The sequence below is a fragment of the Oratosquilla oratoria genome, chromosome 12 (genome assembly GCF_046742065.1).
Source record: "Oratosquilla oratoria isolate Oo_2021 chromosome 12, ASM4674206v1, whole genome shotgun sequence".
Lineage (NCBI taxonomy): Eukaryota > Metazoa > Arthropoda > Malacostraca > Stomatopoda > Squillidae > Oratosquilla > Oratosquilla oratoria.
The window spans coordinates 45,431,321-45,453,651 of record NC_134788.1 but is presented as its reverse complement, the minus strand read 5'-3'; the positions used below and the strand labels follow the sequence as shown (position 1 = coordinate 45,453,651).

Sequence of the window (22,331 nt, the reverse complement as noted above, 5' to 3'; positions counted from 1 at the left end):
CCCTTACTGAGGATAAGCGTTGCCCAGACCCACGGAGTGAGGATTTTAAAAACGCAGTGTTTAGCGGTAGGAATCTTGCGCTACGCGAAGTATCCTATTGTAAGGAGTACCGAAGAGTTTGTATTCTTCGGAACAAATTTGATAAATTTCTTAGACTCATCTAGTGTAAGCTGGTTAAGCTCGGTATTTACTGAAAAAAGTCTATTTTCTCAAAATTGTCTTTCACATCAGATATTAGCTTGAATATTGAAGTTATGCTGAATGTCTTAGCTTATAGTATCAGAACAATTTAAGAGTGACTGAGGAATAAGAAACTTAAGTATTCTCTCAAGAGCTGGCAAAGGAGAAAACCATCTAGTCACATGCTGGAATGAACTGCAGCTATCAAATGCCAGTCTACAGAATTCCTTTATGTGTGCTGTTCTTTTATGTAGATGAGGTGCTGATATAGACATACACTTTGTGCACTATATTCTCAGCATCAATTTTCATTTCTGTAACAAATTTTGTTGCATTGTTGAAAATATGAGCCAGTTTACAACAATAACGTTCTGAGGGGTTTTATTATTTTTTCATACTTCCATTGTCAGCAGTGCATGTAGACACTTTATTCAAATCCAGATCCAATGCCTCTATTTTAGATATTAGCTGATTTGTTATGGCCTCTGATGATTGAATGCTATTGCTGTAAAACCCAAATAACACATTGTGCACTATCTTCTCAAAATTAAAGTATCTCACAAGTATTGGAAATCACATTGTTGCAACTATGTTTAAAGCATCAGTTGCTACTGAAAAGGGCAGACCATATTCTTTGATGTACTCCACATGCGTTTGTTTAGAATATAGTGCAAGAATACTTTCACACAGAGCATTTATCTCATTTTTCCCCTCACTCTGATGTTATTGTTGTCAATTTGGTAGATAAGATTTATCTACGCATGGGCCTTATTCCATTCGGTCCATACAGGTTGAGCTGCGTTGTGATCAGCTACTGCAGCATGTTGTAGTTATCTGGGCAGAGGGTATTCGACTAGAATATGGGCGAGCCATTCCATGTTTTCAATAATGCTGGAAACCATGTCCGCTCCAGTCTTTGGGGGCCATGGAGTACTATCAAAACTGTGTGATACCATGCACAAATTCTTCTTGGCACAAATAATAACAAAACAACTCCATTTAACAAACATCTAAGATTTATTCTTCAAACACAATGAGTAAATCATTATATACCAAATGATATCTCTTGAAAAAATAATAATGATAAAATGTGGGTGCTGCATCTCCAGGGATTCAATAAACAATGCTGAAGAGATTATCGTAGTTATAGTTACAGTACCACAAATTACAAGTAACAATGGCATATACTGCAACCAACTTTGCACTATGCTAAGGTAAACAGAACTGTATCCGTCATAACATGTCACGCTACTCTCTAATATTCTCGATGGTTTTAGTAATTACAAGAACATTCGTGCACTTTATGGAACAATCAAGACTTGAATTATGAACAAGCAAAATGTATTTACACAATAGGCCAATCCAAGGTCATTTAAATAACAGCACAACTGTGAGTAAACCAACTTTTACAACTGAGAGTATGGGTGCATGACGACTCATCAACCAAACAGGTCAATGACAGTGGATCAATACTTAATAGATCAACATAAAATAATACAGAAAAGTTAAATCACTCAGGTCACATTGAGGAGGCCCCTCACCAGTGTAGGTCATCACACAAAAGATGAGATCAACTGTTCATGGGGGAATATAAATCTCCGCAAGATATCTGAAATAAATCCTTCATGAGAAAGCTGAAAAGGCTTCTTTTCTGCATGGGTCAACACATGACTAAGATTACTTTCCACTGTGGGTCACCACATGTCGTTTGAGATGATTCTTTCGTAAGAAAGCTGCATCACACAGGTCACATTTGAAAGGCTTTTCTCCAGTGTGTGTTATCATGTGATATTTGAGGTTACTTTTTTGTGAGAAAGCTGCATTGCACAGGTCACATTGGAACGGTTTCTCTCCAGTGTGGGTCATCATGTGACGTTCAAGAGCACGCTTTGATGAGAGAGATCCATCGCAAAGGTCACATTTGAAAGGCTTCTCTTCTGTGAGGGCCATTATGTGTCCTCTCAGATTTCCCTTTTCTATGAAAGCTGCATTGCACAGGTCACACTTGAAAGGCTTCTCTCCAGTGTGGCTCATCACGTGACGTTTGAGATGACCCTTTCGTGAGAAAGCTGCATCACACAGGTCACACTTGAAAGGCTTCTCTCCAGTGTGGGTCATCACATGACGTTTGAGAGCAGCCTTTGCTGAGAAAGCTGCATCACACAGGTCGCACGTGAAAGGTGTCTCCCCAGTGTGGGTCATCATATGATATCCGAGAGCCCTTTTTTGTGAGAAAGCCACCTCACACAGGTCACATTTGAAAGGTTTTTCTCCAGTGTGGGTCTTCACGTGATATTTGAGAGCACTTTTTGTTGGGTGAGCTGCATTGCAAAAGTCACACTTGAAGGGCTTCTCTCCAGTGTGGGTCGTTATGTGTCCTTTGAGATTTCCCTTTGTTATAAAAGCTGCATCGCACAGGTCACACTTGAAAGGCTTCACTCCAGTGTGGGTCATCACATGATATTTGAGAGCACTCTTTCCCGAGAAAGCTGCATCGCACAGGTTACACTTGAAAGGCTTCTCTCCAGTGTGGGTCATCACATGATATTTGAGAGAACCCTTTCTTGAGAAAGCTGCATCGCACAGGTCACACTTGAAAGGTTTCTCTCCAGTGTGGGTCATCATGTGAGGTTTGAGAGCAGTCTTTCTTGTGAAAGCTGCATCGCATAGGTCACACTTGACAGACGTCTCCCCAGTGTGGTTCATCATGTGATATTTGAGAGCACGCTTTGTTGCGAAAGCTACCTCACACAAGTCACATTTGAAAAGCTTTTCTCCAGTGTGGGTCATGTGTTATTTGTGAGAACCCTTTTGTGATAAAGCTGCATCACACATTGGAAAGGTTTTTCTCATCCTGAGAAAACTGCATTGCACAAGTCACACCTGCACACTCCAGTGTGGGTTATCACGTGATATTTAAGAGCACTCTTTTATGAGAAAGGTTTATCACACAGGTCACATTGGAAAGCTTTCTCACCAGTATCCGCCATTGTGTGATATCTAAGATGACTTGTACAATCTGAGTGCAGCAGATGCTGCACATGATTCTCTTTATGGTATGATGAATATACAGAATCTTCCAGGAAAATATTGATATTTACCACTTGACCTGAAAGAAAATATATATAATAGTTTGACATCTTTTTGAGAGCATGTAATATTAGTAACATGAGCGTATACAATTACAGTGGGACATAAACCAAAATCCAGAAGAAGGACACAAACAATTTGTATTAAAGGAGAAGCTTACCAGAAGAAGAGAGAAATGGAAAGTTGAGGAAATACTAACAATTATGAGGTTGTACAGAAATTGTGAACACAGACTGCAATATCAACAATTAATCATGAAATAAGGAAAATAAGCGGCTGATTAAATACTGCAAAGAAATGGAGGACACGAGAATATAAGATTGGTGTATAATGTAGGATACAATAACATATATATATATATATATATATATATATATATATACATATATATATATATATATATATATATATATATATATATATATATATATACACATATACATATACATACACACATCCTTGTGTGAGAAGTAAATTACCTGTCCCTACCTACACCTAGGATAGCTTAGATTTACCCCTTCCTTCCAAAAAATAAAGCGATCCAATGGAATAAATTCTAGTTATATCTATTCAGTGAAAACAGCCACTTCAAATGAGTTGTAAGTAATTTGCATGAATATTTGTGTCCTGTAAATCAACATATGATTTAATTCTGTGAGTGGATGAATAAATATCACAAAGAAAAATAAATAAATAAATAAATGAGTAAATAAATAGATAATGGAGGGTACAACACCACAAATGACCAGAAATAAGAAATATTGCTATTTTTTACAGAATCCTACACCCACACATTAGTCAAGGAAGTTAGAAATCAATGAATGATTCCTTTACTGCTTTACATTTGTCAGGGACCACCCTCCACACACAGGATTGACAAGTGAATAAATGAAGTTTGGCAGAAATAGAAGACCATAAACAAAAGTATCATCTTAGACTGGGGGAAGAATAATCTAGTCAGTCGAACCTTGCCTATCCCTACCTATAGCTAGATTAGATTACACTCACCCTTCCCCCCCCACAGTTCCATCAACTACTAAAACAAGGAACATGGCAGGAGTAGTTTGTTGAATTATGGTTATTCAGTCACTTAGAATTAATCAAAATTATTTTTTGTGAAAACTTATTTGTGCCAGTGATAACTTTACTTGTAAATCACGAAGACATCATTAGCCTACTTTTTGGTTAGGTTATGGACAATGACACTATTTCTAGAACATTACGATATAAAGTCAATCACTAATAATTTTTGAGGCAACAGTTCCTCTTGCGAGATATTTTGGTGCAAGTATTTGGCATATTCCTGTCCCAAATAATGTATATTACTCCTGCAACCTGCAAACTTTGCATTAAAGAAAAATTGCCGAGAATGTAGTAAACTAAGATACGTACAACTTAATTTGTGGCTTGGTATCTCAGGTCATTCCATAACCTACCATGCACAAATGTAACCATTGAAATTGTGTTTTGACAACATTACATTCTTGTAGAATTTCTACCTACCAAATTGGCAGTACCCATGTACGATCGGAACTAACACCAAACCAGGCAACATCAAGTAATGAACAGATAAGTTCATTCCATGTATCGGTATACGATTGACGAGTGCCCATAATAACTCTTGCTTGTTACCTGCATAACTTTTGTACTTCCAATTCCTATGCCACTTGTTTGTAATCAGTCACTACTAAGTTGACTTGTAGGGTGAACATGTAGAGCATGTACAGTGCACAGTGAACCGAGAGATTAGGCAGTGAAGACGTGAAGTTCTGAAATTGGATTTTCGTACTGAGGAAGACGAAGTGTTGGCGCGAAAGAAGAACGTAAACACAGGATACACACTTCTAACTCTGCACAATTGGCCATTTGCAATTCTCCAAATAATTATTTTTTGTATTCTAATATTGCCGACATATTTTGTCTAAATTAAACATGTAAGTTATTATAAATATTCTTGGGTTGCTGATTTCAAATATCTCATCAATTTTGCTCGATCACGTAAGGATTTTGAATAAAATACAATTTAATGATATTTTAATATAATGTAATAAAATATACAATGAATGATTAATGTATTCCATATCAACATAAAGTCAAAGGATTACAAAGGCGGAATATGCCGACGGGAGATCTTTTGGTCCATAACTAGGTCGGATGCGAAAAAATGTTATAATGAAAAATAAAATAAATAAAATAAAAATTATATTGTTACGTATCTCAGCTTTTCTATTGCACATGGGTCGTGACCATAGTATCACGAGTGAATGGAAGAAGATCACCTCTACAAGTGTCCGGGTCAGGGAAAGGCAGGAGTGTCACTTTCTTCACTTTATTCTAACGAATATGAGGATTTTACCTGTGTGTTCAACCCATTCAACTCCGATGACAAGATGTCTTGTCATTTGGTCAAATAAAACAAAAAATCATAAAACACCAAAATGTTTGATCAAACATTTTGGTGTTTTATGATTTTTTGTTTTATTTGACCAAATGACAAGACATCTTGTCATCGGAGTTGAATGGGTTAAGAGATCTCATACCCATCACTTAAGTACTTTATGACTCTTCCATAACAAAGAATGAAGTCTGTTTTACATTTCTTAGACTCGTCTGGTGGAATCTGGCTAAGTTTGGTGTTTACTGCAAAACTAAGAAAAAATCACATACTCTTTTTTCAAGTTTGCATTTCAGTTAAGACATTAGCATGAATACTGAAGTTATGCTGAATGTCTTGGCTTCTAGTGCCTCAGTAGTGTCACAAAACAATTTGAGTGAGTTTGAGGAAGAAGAAACATACTTCTGATGATTCATAGGCACTTCTTCTCCAAAGCACTTCCATAGTACCTTGGGAAATCCTCTTCACCTAAGGTCTGGAAATAACATCTTTAGGATTTTCTGCCACTTAAGTATTCTGTCAATAGCTGGCAAGAGAGAAATAAATTTATTCACAACATGCCAGAACAGACTGCAGTTATCAACCGTCACAAGTTTACAAAATCTGTTTAACCGTGCTGCTGTTTTAACCGAGGCGTTGAAATGGTCATACACTTTAAACACCATATTCTAAACATCAATTTCTAGTTTAGCTATAGCAAATCTTGTTGCATCGTTCAAAATATGAGCCAGGCAGCTTGCAGTAATAACATTCTGTTAAGCCATTTTCATTTTCGTTATACTGTTAAGTTTTCCACTTGTCAGGAGCATATCCAGACACTTTATTCAGATCCAGACTTGATGCCTTTAGTTTAGAGTGTGGCAGATGTTATGGCCTCTGATGATTCATTGTTATCACTGTAAAAGTCAAACAACACATGGTGCATTGCCTTCTCTGAATTATCTTGGATGTATTGGGAACCACTTTCTTGTACCTTTGCAGCAGCATTTACTGCTGATATGGGAAAACAAAGTTCTTTGATGTACTCCACATGTTTGTATAGGACACAGAGCTTGAAAATTTTCACATTGAGCATTTGTTTTAGTTTTTTTTTTATATGTTACACCCTTCACTATCATTGAGTCACCATATATTTTTGTCAACATTTACTATACAACAGTTCTGTGTGACCGATGAGCCATCACAGCATAATACAACGTGGGTATATTAATGACAACAGTAATGGTTTGGTGCTACTATAAGTTTTATCTTAATGTTTATCTGTGGCAGCATGTCATTGAACTACATTTTTTCATGTGCCGCCAATATCTACATCATAACATCATTCTGTGCAAAATGCATGGAAGAGGCAAATACAAGAAACTACAATGAACTTCTAAAAGGCCTGCAAGAATGCATCTGAAAGGAAAAGGAAACACAAAATAACATTCTCAACAGTTTTCTGTAATTACAAGAACATTTATGCACTTAATGGAAGACTCAAGATTTTTATGACAAAGTGGCAAAAATACAATTACACAATAGGCCAATCAAAGGTCATTAACCCATTCAACTCCGATGACAAGATGTCTTGTCATTTGGTCAAATAAAACAAAAAATCATAAAACACCAAAATGTTTGATCAAACACCAGAAAAATATGACGTCAATCCTCGCTTCGCTCGCAGCGAAGCGAGGACTGACGTCATATTTTTCTGGTGTTTGATCAAACATTTTGGTGTTTTATGATTTTTTGTTTTATTTGACCAAATGACAAGACATCTTGTCATCGGAGTTGAATGGGTTAAAAACTACATAATCAAGGTTCAACCATCTAACTTGTGTGTGACAACTAATCCAAACAGGTCTATAACACTGGACCAGTACTTAGTAGCTGAATGTACCATCATAGTCACATCACTCAAGTCCAGCGGCGGCGCCAAGGGGGACTTTAGCCTCTCCAAAAAAGTGGTCAGCCCCCCCAACTGAAATAAGCAAACTGAAAATGTAAAACACTCATTGAAATAATTCTATTAAGTGGAATTTATAATGGCCAGGTCTAAAAATTTGTCAGCCGTCAGCGCTAGCCCTACCATTAACCCCCTCCCCATCTGAAATGAGGACAATTTATGTGTATTATTGCGGCGTTATGCAAGTTCAACTGCTTTCATTATATATGACCCACACCTCAGACCACCTGTAACCCGTTGTAGAAATGTCACACATTACAGATAGCGTATCTGTAATGTGTGACATATATATGCATAGCCTATCTGAGATAGACTATGCAACGAATCAGGGCGTGGCCAGGCGACAATAGTATTCCCAAAGTATATAGACCAGGGGTTCTCAAAGTGGTCGATATCGACCCCGCAGGGTTCGATCGGAACATCCAAAGGGTCAATGAATAGCCAAAGGGTCGGAAGGGGGTCGATGAATAATCAGGGGGTCGGTGAATGTTTACTGCTGGAGTAGAAGAGACTATTTAAAAATAATTTCAAACTACAGAATTACACTGTATCAATGATTATGCTAATAAACATTTTTAGTTAATACCAATCATTGCTTTAATACCGATAATATAAAAATACTTTATAATAGGTTACAATATATTATTGTAGTGTATATATATATATATATATATATATATATATATATATATATATATATATATATATATACACACACACACACACACACACACACACACACACACACATATATATATATATATATATATATTTATAAATTCGACGTACCCAAGTTATATCACATTTGACCTCTGTCACACTCCAAACTTCATCGTAGTTCTTAACTCTTCTTAAACTTTTCTTCGCATTCATTCTTATCCTCTACCAACGTTGATTTTTTCTGTCATATTTGAGATGGTGCCAATATGAATGGATCGTATTTATATGGAAAACCAGATATAACTGATATTAATGACTAATGAGACTGGGTAATTTCTTAAAGACGCAATAGATGATGAAATCAATTCAAACTAATTAAATAAAATCAATTGAAGTTTCAATTTTACAGCCTCCGTTGTCCGTGCAAGTTTGGTATGTAGTGTTCATAAGTAAAATGCATATTTTAGGCGAAATTGCGTTCTTGGGAACTATAAACCTCAATCAGTTTGATTGGAAACACTTTGAGGAATTTCGTGGTTGTTATTCATGCAGTTTCAGTTTGGTTGGTTGTGGGTTTGTTTGTGATTTTGTACATGCTGTGGTTTTTCAACTTGCTATTTCAATCTTATAAATCGTTTTTCCCACGTGGAGATGATTTCACTTCATGTATCTGTTTTTATATTGTGGTGCTACTATTAATATATGGGCATTTTTATGCATAATTGTACAAAAAACTGTATATGTACTTTCCACTGTTCTTGTTTCGTTGTGAAGTACATGCTTTTGGACAAATTATAGATTCACACATAAATACAACCGAGTACCTGGCTCATCTATTTCTTAATTTCACAGTTCCACTGATAACTATACAGGCTCTTGTTTCTAAAGGATGTTTTCTATTCGTTTAGTGGTTGTTGCTCGCAGCACATTAGCGCAGGGGGACCCGCTCTGTTTCGAGTCCAATATTACCAATATTGGATTACAAACGAATCTAGCGACCCTATCAAGGTGACACTGTTACTATACTATAAATGTTGTTATTTGATAATAGTGATATTGAGAACGTCAATAATGTTTATGTGAATTTTGTGATAAAGGAAAGATAGAAATGTTGAAGAAGGAATATTAATCTCTTCTTAGAGAATTAGAATCAATGTAAAAATGAATAAGCTTAACATATTTTTGTAACAAAAGTCATCAAAAGGATGGAATATTCATACAAATATTTAACCTAAGCTAACCTAACCGAACCTAATTCAGTTAAAACCTTACCTAAAGTGAACCTAACCTACCTAATGTATTTCCCAATGGTGACAATTGACGAATGAGTCACGAAGTCTATAAGTGGTTCGAATCAGCCATTGCTAGCGAGGGCTGAATGAACCACGGAAATGAACACAATTTCTGATTGTTAGTGTGTTATGTATAGGGCCTATAGTACTCAAAGAAAAATTTGTCCCACCCCCATTTTTAATCATGTGTTCTATTTTTCTGTATAGGTCATGGATCGCTTCCTAATTCCCCACAAGAGGCAACAAGTTAATGACGACGATCAAGAACTATGTACTTCTAGTTCTACTGAAAATCCGGAGTTGGAAGAGAAGGTGGATGATGACAGTACCCAGAAAAACACAAGACGTCCTCCAGGGCCAAACAACACCAGCCTGCTGCCAGATAGTGGGCCTACCTGTCCTGATTTGAAGAAATATCCTTCACACATGCAAGGTGGTCAGACAAAATAATTAAATAAAAGATGGCACCAACAATATTCTTGGCTTGAATACTTTCGTGGTCAAAGATGCAGCTTACTGTTTTGCGTGTCGTCATTTTACAACTTCTCATCTTGGTCGAGCTGAACAATTATTCACCCACAACGGATTCAAGAATTGGAAGAAGGCAACCATGTCTGTGAAGGCTCATGATACTTCAGCTTGTCATAAATTTGCGATGCAAGCTTGGGGAGAACTCAAATTGCAGAAAGATTCAGGGGCAACAATTTATCAAACCATTGATGCCGGGCATGCCAAGACAGTGGTGGATAATCGGCGGTACATTAAAGCAGTTATTGATGTACTTCTCTATACAGCATGTCAAAATGTTGCCCAGAGAGGGCACAGAGAAGGGGATGAATCCGACAATCGAGGAAACTTTTTGGAATTACTTAATGTGCTAGCCAAGTATGATCATACAGTTGCAAAAAAAGTTAACGGTTCGAGGAATACAAAATATACTCACCATGATATACAGAATGAATTATTTGAAATAATGGCAGGTATGATCAGAAAGGAGATAAGTGATGAGGTGAAACAAGCAGTGCACTTTACCATCATGGTGGACGAAACGAAGGATATAGCGAAGAAGGAGCAGATCCCTATTGCTGTAAGGTATCTCCATGATCAGGAACTTCATGAAGAATTCTTGGATTTTCACACCAGCTGAAGGCCTTGATGCAGAATCGTTACTCCAGAAGATAAAAGAAACTTTAGCCAAATGTAAAATTGACCACAATACCTGTGTCGGTCAGTGCTATGATGGAGCGGCAGTTATGTCGGGTTGCACCAATGGGGTCCAAGAAAGATTCAGAAGAGATGTTTCACAGGCTATATACATCCACTGCTATGCTCATAGGCTAAACCTCGTTACAGTTGACTGTGTAAACAATATAAGGTCAATATCTGAGTTTTTCGTCACCATCCAATCACTGTACATTTTTTTCTCCTCGTCGGTGGTGTATCAGGAATTTCTAAAATTCCAAAAGGAGCTGAACCCAGAAAGACCACATATGAAACTCAAACGGTTATCGGATACCAGATGGGCATGCCAACACTCAGCCTGCCAAGCTGTTAAGAGGACCTTGTCTGGCATCGTTGCAACCCTAAAACATTTAATGGAAGGGGGAAATGTGGACAGGGCCAGTGGAGCAAGGTCATTCACTGCCCTTCTGGATCACTATTTTGTGGCGAATCTGGTGTTCATGGAGAGTTTGCTGCATTTGACGAAAACCTTGTCAGATCAACTCCAGTCCCCCGATCTCCAGCTTGCCTCAGCAGTTGATTTGGTTGAAGCAGTGACGTCTAGTCTCACAGAGATGAGAAACTAAGAGAGCTGGGAGCAACTACGAAATCATGCTGAAGAATTGTGCCAGACTGTAGGGATTCGCAGACAACTTGCACGTCAGAGGCAAAGGGCAGCCCCACGATACTTGGATGAATTTGTCATAACATCCGGCATAGGACAAGATGATGATTCGAATGACTCCGATGTTACCAAGAGACGGATTTACTACTCCGTGATAGACAAGTTTCTCAGTGAGTTGAGAAGAAGGTTTTCCGGCGATGCATGTCTGGTACTTATTGGAGTATCTGCCCTCAATCCCAATCATCCAACCTTTTTAACAAGGAAAAGCTATCAGGAATGGCTGCAAATTACGGGGTGGTCCCGGTGGAGGACAAAGATCTATCCGTAGAGCTGCACCAACTAAGAGGGTTGACTGCGAGAAAGCAAGAGCAGGGAATGGAAGTGGATACACCTATGCAACTTGCCATCATGCTCCAACCGTACAAAGATGCATTCATAGATTTGTATAAGCTAGTGCGTATTAATGTTACTCTTCCAGTTAACTCAGCATCATGTGAAAGAAGCTTTTCGTGCCTAAAGCAACTGAAAACCTACTTGTGTAACAGTAGCGGTGACAAACGTACTAATAATCTTGGAGTATTAAACATCATTTCCCAAAGAGCAAAGATGTTAGACAGGGATATGATTAATTATCGATGCATTTGCTGCCAACCATAGGAATAGGCGTATCATTTTAAAGTAGGTGGAACGATGTATTTCCTGAGATATATCATCGTGAGTTTCTCTTCTTTTTTTAACTTTATTATCGGTTTGTGGTTGAAATCTATGAAATGTCAAAACATCAAGGATTTACTGGCTTTTTCATACGAAGGTCACTGAATGAAGAAAACATGTATTTCTATCTGTTTTTAAAACTATTCTTAAGGAACAACTTGCAATTAAGTTTAGCAAGAGGATTACATTTTTGTTATCGAAATATGTAAATAGTTTCTAGGGAAGTGCTTATGTTTCAAAAATGTTTGTTCAGCTATATATGAATTTCATTTTCATTCATATAAATGTTTTACAAACCGTAAAACCTTTTGTTTTTGTTTTTATTTCAATTTTTGTTTATTCGACAATTGAAGAAATATAGCCTACTTCAAGTAATGTTTCATGAAGCAATTTACACAGACGTATATGCTACATGGGTTAAAAGGGTGATTAGATGCCAGGGCCCACAATACTATATAAGAAGCTTTCGAATTTCCACATTGGCCCTGAATTTCCTATGGCATGTACTGCATGATGAACTGGTCACGGTAAAAATATACACTTGATTTCCTTCCTTACCCAATTACACAATTTGATGATTGACAGACAATAATACCCTATTCATAGACATTTAATCCAGCTCAAGAAACCCTAGTCATAGCATGCAGAGCGTGTAGAGTGGGTTTTGATTACAATCCTGCCCAAAGTACCGTGTAATTTCTTGCAACCTAAATGGAATAGTAGCTTGGTGAAGTGATAAAAGTAGACCTCCAGCAGTGGGTTTGGAAACTTGATATACCTCACTCGAACAATAGATAAGTGAGGTTAGAAAATCAACTTTTTTACCGGGATCAAAACAGCATGGTATGCCTCCCATGTTCAGATGTTCGTGAATGATCATCATCATAGCTATCGAAGGAAAATTGTAGAATCTTCCCTAATAAAACATCATCCTAACTTTAATACCTCAAAAGGACAGTGGCCCCCAGATTGTATTACGAAGTTAGCGGTAAACAAATTATTGTCAAGAGCGGTCGGACAAAATAGCCCTAAATGTCCTTCCGTGACCCGGCTTTTTCAAGGGCATGTAACCTGAGTCCCCCCACTTTGCCCCATCCCCCCCTTTTATGTATCACCTCACCACCCAATATAAACTTGTATCTTAACTTTCTGTTAAGCATTCTGCTGAAGAGGACTGCAGATAGTAGTCAAAATATACAGTTTCTCTTTATTTCCGATATTATTTCTCCGATAGTGGGTTTACAGTGAACTTTTATAAATGTGCTATAACATACCAATCTCCATATATATATATATATATATATATATATATATATATATATATATATATATATATATATATATATTACGTTAACACAATGTGTTATACTGGTCATTCAACAGAAACGACGTTAAAACATGTAGGAACTACAAAAAAGTGCTACTTCGCTATGCGATCTACAGTCAATTAATGTGCAGTATAGCGGCGGAATAGGAGTAAAGAAATCAACGACGGAGTAGCAATTGCTTTAATATGCAGGCTTGAAGCAAAAAATAGTACCGGACTTTGAAAATTCAATCCCAACCGTACATATAGAAACAAACAGAGGCCCCTGTAAGTATAAGAAAAAGGAAACTAAACACATAGGCCCAGATTTCCCAATTTACATTTGACAGATTCCTTGAAGATGTCTCAAACAGACGAAAACGGTCGGTCACCATTTATCTAATTTTCCAGTCGACAATAATACTAACAGAAACGAAGAATCATTACTGAAATGCAACATTCTTTTTGCACCACTATCATACATTTTATTTGTTAATATGATGAACGTTTAGCATAGGGGCTGAAGTGTTTACAAATATTTATGCTTCATGTCGCCTCACAAGAATTCTGAAATGTTTACTAAAGCGTCTCCTTATACACTGAACAAGGGTACTTGGTATGTTTAGAAGATATCGGAGGTAATAGTATCTACTACCATTGTCTTTAGATAAAATGATAAAATTTAAAAAATCATAAACTTGTAAGCATATCATTTGTATCAAAATATATTCTATATATATTTTTTCGAAACGGTAATATACCTAGAGATTGAAAAATGTTTTCTCAGAATGTTTCGCTCAGTGTTAATATGAACACAATTGTCAAAAATTATCTTTTCTATGTCTTTAAAGCATTTTTCTCTGCACGTGTTTAAGGTTTTCTCATAATGTTTCGTTCAGTGTTAATATGAACACTTTTCAGAATTCATCGTCTTTTCTATATTCTTAAAAAGTTGTTCTCTAGGTTTTCTCAGAGTGTTTCACTCAGTGATAATATGAAAAAAAAAATCATCGACTTTTCTACATCTATTAAAATTCTCTACATGTATTTAAGGATTTTCTCAGAATGTTTCGCTCAGTGTTATTATGAACAGAATTGCCAAGATTTATTGTATTTTTTTTTTATATTCTAAAACATTTTTCTCTCCACGTGTTTAAGGATTTTCTCAATGTTTCGTTCAGTTAATATGAACTCAATTTTCGAAATGTTTCGCTCAGTGTTAAAATGAACATAATTGTCAAAAATGATCGTATTTTCTATTCGTGTATTTTTCATATTTTCTCTACAAGTGTTCAAGGGTTTTCTCAGAATGTTTCGCTCGGTGTTGATATGAACACAATTGTCAGAAATCATATTTTCTATGCCTTTAAAACATTTTTCTCTGCACGTGTTTAAGGGTTTTCTCAGAATGTTTCGTTCAGTGTTAATATGAACACTTTTCAGAATTCATCGTCTTTTCTATATTTCTAAAGGGTTTTTCTCTAGGTTTTTTCAGTATGTTTAGCTTAGTGTTAATATGAAAAAATTCAAAGTTCATCGACTTTTCTATATTTAGAAAAATTCTCTACACGTGTTTAAGGATTTTCTCAGAATGTTTCGCTCAGTGTTAATAGGAACAGAATTGCCCAATTTGATTGTATTTTTATATTTAAGATAATTCTCTCCACGTGTTTAAGGATTTTCTCAGAATATTTCGTTCAGCTAATATGAACTCAATTGTCAGAATGTTTCGCTCAGTGTTAAAATGAACATAATTATCAAAATTTATCGTATTTTCTATACGTGTATTTTCTTATTTTCTCTACAAGTGTCTAAGGGTTTTCTCAGAATGTTTCGCTCAGTGTCAAAATTAACACAATTGTCAAAAATTATCTTTACTATATCTTTAAAGCATTTTTCTCTGCACGTGTTTAAGGGTTTTCTCAAAATGTTTCGTTCAGTGTTAATGTGAACACTTTTCAAAATATATCGTCTTTTCTATATTTTTAAAAGGTTTTTCTCTAGGTTTTCTCAGAATGTTTCGGTCAGTGTCAATATGAAAATTTTCAAAACTCATCGTCTTTTCTATATTAAAAACATTCTCTACACATATTTAAGGATTTTCTCAGAATGTTTCGCTCAGTGTTAATATGAACACAATGGTCAAAATTCATCGTATTTTCTATATTTTTAAAACATTTTTCTCTCCACGTGTTTAAGGATTTTCTCAGAATGTTTCGTTAGGTGTTAATATTAACACAATTATCAGAATGTTTCGTCTAGTATTCAAATGAACATAATTGTCAAAATCTATCGTATTTTCTATACGAGTATTTTTCATATTTTCTCTACAAGTGTTTAAGGATATTCTCAGAATGTTTCGCTCAGTGTTGATATGAACACAATTGTCAAAAATCATCTTTTCTATATCTTTAAAGCATTTTTCTCTGCACGTGTTTAAGGTTTTCTCAGAATGATTCGTTCAGTGTTAATATGAACACTTTTCAGAATTCATCGTCTCTTCTATATTTCTAAAAAGTATTTCTCTACGTTTTCTCAGAATGTTTCGCTCAGTGATAATATGAAAATTTTCAAAATTCATCGACTTTTCTATATCTAAAAAAATTCTCTGCATGTGTTTAAGGATTTTCTCAGAATGTTTCGCTCAGTGTTAACATGGACAGAATTGCCAAGATTTATTGTATTTTTTTGTATTTCCATTTTTTTCTCAGATTTTCTCAGAATGTTTCGTTCAGTTGATATGAACCCAATTGTCAGAATGTTTCGCTCAGTGTTAAGATGAACATAATTGTCAAAATTTATCTTATTTCCCTTACGAGTATTTTTCATATTTTCTCTACAAGGGTTTTCTACAAGGGTTTTCTCAGAATGTTTCTCTCAGTGTTAATATGAACACAATTGTCAAAAATCATCTTTTCTATATCTTTAATGCCTTTTTCTCTGCACATGTTTAAGGATTTTCTCAGAATGTTTCGTTCAGTGTTAATATGAACACTTTTCAAAACTCATAATCTTTTCTATATTTAAAAAAAAATCTGTTTTCTCAAAATGGTTCGCTCACTGTTAATAAGAATGTTTTCAAAATTCATCGTCTTTTCTGTATCAAAAACTCTCTACACGTGTTTAAGGATTTTCTCAGAATGTTTCGCTCAGTGTTAATATGAATATTTTCCAAATTCATCGTCTTTTCTATATTAAAAAAATCTCTACACGTGTTTAAGGATTTTCTCAGAATGTTTCGCTCAGTGTTAATATGAACACAATTGTCAAAATCCATCGTATTTTCTATATTACAAAATTCTCTCCACGTGTTTAAGGATTTTCTCAATGTTTCATTCAGTGTTAATATGAACACAATTTTCAGAATGTTTCGTTTAGTATCAAAATGAACATAATTGTCAAAATTTATCGTATTTTCTATACGAGTATTTTTCATATTTTCTCTACAAGTGTTTAAGGGTATTCTCGGAATGTTTCGGTCAGTGTTGATATGAACACAATTGTCAAAAATCACCTTTTCTATATCTAAAGCATTTTTCTCTGCACGTGTTTAATGTTTTCTCAGAATGTTTCGTTCAGTGTTAATATGAACACTTCAGAATTCATCGCCTTTTCTATATTTGTAAAGGGTTTTTCTCTAGGTTTTCTCAGAATGTTTCGCTCAGTGATAATATGAAAAAAAAATCAAAATTCATCGACTTTTCTATATCTAAAAAAATTCTCTACGTGTGTTTAAGGATTTTATCAGAATGTTTCGCTCACTGTTAACATGAACAGAATTGCCAAAATTTATTGTATTTTTTATATTTAAAAAAAAATTCTCTCCTCGTGTTTAAGGATTTTCTCAATGTTTCGTTCAGTTAATATGAACTCAATTGTCAGAATGTTTCGCTCAGTGTTAAAATGAACATAATTGTCAAAATTTATCGTATTTTCTTTACGAGTATTTATCATATTTTCTCTAAAAGTGTTTAAGGGTTTTCTCAGAATGTTTCGCTCAGAGTTAATATTAACATAGTTGTCAAAAATCATCTTTTCTGTATCTTTAAAACATTTTCCTCTGCACGTGTTTAAGGGTTTTCTCAGAATGTTTCGTTCAGTGTTAATATGGACACTTTTCAGAATTCATCGTCTCTTCTATATTTCTAAAAAGTTTTTCTATAGGTTTTTTCAGAATAATTCGCGCAGTGTTAATATGAAACCAATGTTCAAAATTCATCGTCTTTTCTATATTTGAAAAAAAAAATTCTACACGTGTGTAAGAATTTTCTCAGAATGTTTCGCTCAGTGATATGAACACAATTGTCAAAATTCATCGTATTTTCTATATAAAAAATTCTCCCTACGTGTTTAAGGATTTTTTCAGAATGTTTCGTTCAGTGTTGATATGAACACAATTATCAGAATGTTTCATTTAGTATTAAAATGAATATAATTGTCCAAATTTATCGTATTTCATATACGAGTATTTTTCATATTTTCTCTGCAAGTGTTTAAGGATATTCTCAGAATGTTTCGCTCATTGTTAAGATGAACAAAATCTTATAAAATAATCATAATTTTTCTGTAATGCATTTTTCTCTCCACGGGTTTTCTCAGAATGTTTCGTTCAGTGTATATATGAACACTTCAATTTTCTTTAGGTTATTTCAGAATGTTTCGCTCAGTGTTAATATGAAAAAAAAAATCAAATGCATCGTCTTTTCTATGTTAAAACATATCTACACGGATTTTCTCAGAATGTTTCGCTCAGTGTTGATATAAACACAATTGTCAAAATTCATCGCATTTTCTATATTTATAAAAAAAATTAATGGTTGCTTACGCCGTCCGGTGGTAATTCGGTCACACACAGGTGGTGGTTGGGAAGGATGGCCGGGGATTCGTCAAAGTTAAAGATGCAACGGTATCGTCACTTCTGGAGTTGGGTGACGAAGGAAAAGAAGTTCAGTAAAGGAGAGTTAATGAAGAATAGGAAATTGAACCAAGCGCTAAAAAGTGAACATGAGAAGGCGTTTCCTCACCTTTACGAACAGACCAAGGGGTTACAAGTAAGGGAGTCGATAAAGATGTTTCAGCGAAAGCTACTAACGTTTAACAAGATGCTAAAGGAGAAGAAAGACTGCGTCTATAGCGACGAATTGTTGGATTCCTTGGAAGTTTACGTTGGCTATATAAGTAAAAAATAAACTGACCCTTCGCGTTTGGTGGTAAATCGGTTACACCGCCAACTACGGTGAAGAAGAACTCGAAGAAGAAGAAGAACTCGAAGAAATCGAAGAAGAAGAAGAGGAAGAACTCGAAGAAGAAGAAGAAGAAGAAGAAGAAGAAGAAGAAGAAGAACTCGAAGAAGAAGAACTCGAAGAACTCGAAGAAGAGGAAGAAGAACTCGAAGAAGAAGAAGAAGTAGAACTCGAAGAAGAAATCGAAAAACTCGAAGAAGAAGAACTCGAAGAACTCGAAGAACTCGAAAAAGAAGAACTCGAAGAACTCGAAAAAGAAGAACTCGAAGAACTCGAAAAAGAAGAACTCGAAGAACTCGAAAGAGAAGAACTCGAAGAAGAAGGAGAACTCGAAGAAGAAGAACTCGAAGAAGAACTCGAAGAAGAACTCGAAGAACTCGAAGAAGAACTCGAAGAAGAACTCGAAGAACTCGAAGAAGAACTCGAAGAACTCGAAAAAGAACTCGAAGAACTCGAAGAAGAACTCGAAGAACTCGAAGAAGAACTCGAAGAACTCGAAGAAGAACAAGAAATAAAAAGCAATATGATTTTGATATTTTATTTTCCAAAAAAGGGGCGTAGCCCAGGGCGCGCAGCGCCCGCGCCAAAGGCGCAGCGCCGCAGGCCAAGGCCCCCGGCGTAGCCGGGCCGGCGCAGCCGGTGGGCTTGTTTCTAAAAAAATTCACTACGTGTTTAAGAATTTTCTCAGAATGTTTCGTTCAGTGTTAACATGAACACAATTGTCAAAATTCATCGTCTTTTCTATATTTGAAAACGTTTCTCTCTACATGTATACAAGGATTTTCTCAGAATGTTTCGCTCAGTTTCAAAAAGAACACAATTGTCAAAATTCATCGTCTTTTCCATATTCTTAAAAAAAAAAAAAAAAAAAAATCTCTGCAAGTGTTTAAGGGCTTTCTCAGAATTTTTCGTTCAGTGCCATGTGCTGAATTGAAAATTTCGCTCCATAATACTATGACATCTTGATTTCCCTTTGACGTCTTCACTAGGCCGACTTCCATCTTCAAACTAGGTAAAAACACCGTCGATTTTCATCTTCACACAGGGCAAAAATACCGTCAATTTCCATCTTCATACTATGCACAAATATAGTCGATTTCCATCTACACACTAGGCAAAAATAACGTTGATTTTCATGTTCACACTAGGCAAAACTGCCGTCGATTTCCATCTTCACAGTAGGCAAAAATACCGTCGATTTCCATCTACACACTAGGCAAAAATAACGTTGATTTCCATGTTCACACTAGGCAAAACTACCTACGATATCCTCCTTCATACTAGGTAAAAATGACGTCGATTTACATATACACACTAAGCAAAATTACCGTTGATTTTCATGTACACAGTAGGCAAAACTATCGTCGATTTCCATCTTCACACTAGGCAAAAATACCGTTGATTTTCATGTACACACCAGGCAAAACTGCCGTCAATTTCCATCTTCACACTAGGCAAAAATACCGTCGATTTCCTCCTTCATACTAAGCAAAAATAACGTTGATTTCCATGTTCACTCTAGGCAAAACTACCGTTGATTTCTATCTTCACACTAGGCAAAAATGCCGTCGATTTTCTCCTTCATACTAGGCAAAAATTACGTCGATTTCCATCTTCACACTTGGAAAAATGCCGTCGATTTTGGTTTTCTATGTCGATGTCTTACATTTGGAAGAAAAATCGTATATTTCTTGTTCTGTTCGCGAAAATACCGTCAAAATTTCCTCACGTGAACTTCCTTCACACATGACAAATATACAGTGGATATTTTTTCCCCAAAAACCCGTAAAGTCCCTAGAGATAATAAGAAAAAACATAAAAATACAAATAGAATTAATAAAGAAAAAATAAAGGTATAAATAAAAATTAAATCACATAAAACGCAATATGTAAATAAGTAAACAAATAAATAAATAGATCAATAAAATTATTAAACAAAATAAAAAATTTATCCCTACACTGCCGTATTCTTGCGGCTTGTTACATGATATTTTTTAGCTTGGGGTAAAAGCATAATCATTACTTCATTTAATTTTTGTCTTGCCAAAACGATGCTTAGTATCTAATTGGTATAGTAAAAAATTGCCATGCTTATGCATACTGTTGTTTTGGAAAAATAATGTGAAATATTGGAATAATTTGAGTAAAAATGGGCTATTGGCAACTCGACGGCAGTGCTAGAATATGATTGGTTAAATTATGTCGTCATACTGAATTTAGATCTTGACTAATTTCGAGGGGAATATGCTGTTGAAAAACGAACATGCCTCTTTTGAATTATATATATATACATACATATATATGTATATATATATATATATATATATATATATATATATATATATATATATATATATATACACATACATATCACCCCTATCCTCCCGAAATAATGATTTATTGTGAAAATGAAACGTCAGGACCCGATACTCATGAATAAAAATTCATATAAATACCTTTCCATCAAATAAATAAAGTATTTCACTGTAATACGTTATGATACTGCAGAACACGACAAAGAAATAATAATGGAATATTAGACGGAAAAGTAAAGAGAGGAAACCAAACGAAATGAGGGGTTGAAAAGAGGGTCGGCTTTCAGCGACTACAGCACTATCTCCCTGCGAAGACAGTGGTGATAATCGGCGGCACTGTTGCCACTTTGTGGGATTTTCCCACAGATCTGTGGGACAAATGATCTGACGTGGGACTGTTTGTGGGGAGACCAATTTTGTTCTTAATTTGTGGAATTTTTTGTGGGAATCCATACAGTTTGTGGGAAATTCTATGGGATCAACAATTAGTCAGACAAATAACTAAGATTCTCCATAAATAAGAGAATTTGAAAAAGTATTGTTTGAATCAGTCAGTTTTAAATACTGGAACTAATTCTGTGGTACATAATATGGGTAAGCTGGGAATGGGGTTGATCATAGTTTGGTCCGTTTCATAACTTACGCGTCCTGGACGTGTCCATCTGACTCCATCACTCGTTTAGTATAATTATCGATCAGTGGGAGGCTCTAAAGCTTCATTTTGACCTGAGTGCTTCCAAAGAACGTTGTTACACTGCGAAAACCCTGCCTGATGCATACAGAGATGACCAGAATAAATTGTATTTATTGTTTGTCAGAAAAACTCTGAAAGAAATAGTTAGTGTTAATAAGATTTTCCAGTCGCAAACTGCAGATGTCACAAAAGTAACACAGGATCTCATTGCAATGTATCGTAATCTAATGAACATTGTAGTAAATGAAAAGCACTTGTCAAAATGTTCTGATGAAAACCTACCCAAACTTAAATTTCTGGATCATGTTGTGCCATGTGAGGCAATGAACTTTGGATATGAGTTCACCACATATGCATCTGCTTGTTCTTTAACTGTAGCTCAAGTTCACTATATCAGAGAGCGGTGTAAGGAGTTTGTGGTTGAACTCATAAAACAAGTTCAGATGCGCTTACCTGATAATATTGAGATACTTATGATGTTGAAAAATTTCCATCCTTCCATTGCCACATCGCAGATTAAAGACCCTGTTGCTCTGATTGGTGCTAGGTATCGGTCTACCTTTGAGGATCTAGATGGTCTTGAAAATGAATGGAGTTCAATGTGTCTTCAGCAGTGGCCTAAAAGTTGCTTGGGTAATGTAGTAAGTT

The 22,331-nt window shown here is 35.6% G+C and overlaps 1 protein-coding gene across 2 annotated transcripts in view; it reads right to left on the bottom strand.

Annotated features, from left to right (window-relative positions):
* Positions 1-1,447: 1,447 nt before the first annotated feature.
* LOC143031618 (uncharacterized) overlaps positions 1,448-22,331 on the bottom strand; it is a 38,520-nt gene continuing 17,636 nt past the window's right edge. Inside the window, exons 1-2 of one of the 2 annotated variants that reach the window (XM_076195709.1) lie at positions 4,903-5,115; positions 1,448-3,289 (exon numbers count right to left, since the gene is read on the bottom strand). In XM_076195709.1, coding sequence (XP_076051824.1) covers positions 1,858-2,970 — 1,113 coding nt within the window. In that variant the 5' untranslated portion in view covers positions 2,971-3,289; positions 4,903-5,115 and the 3' untranslated portion in view covers positions 1,448-1,857. Of the gene's footprint in view, positions 3,290-4,902; positions 5,116-22,331 lie in introns of those variants that run through there. The other variant, XM_076195710.1, reaches the window with a different exon arrangement.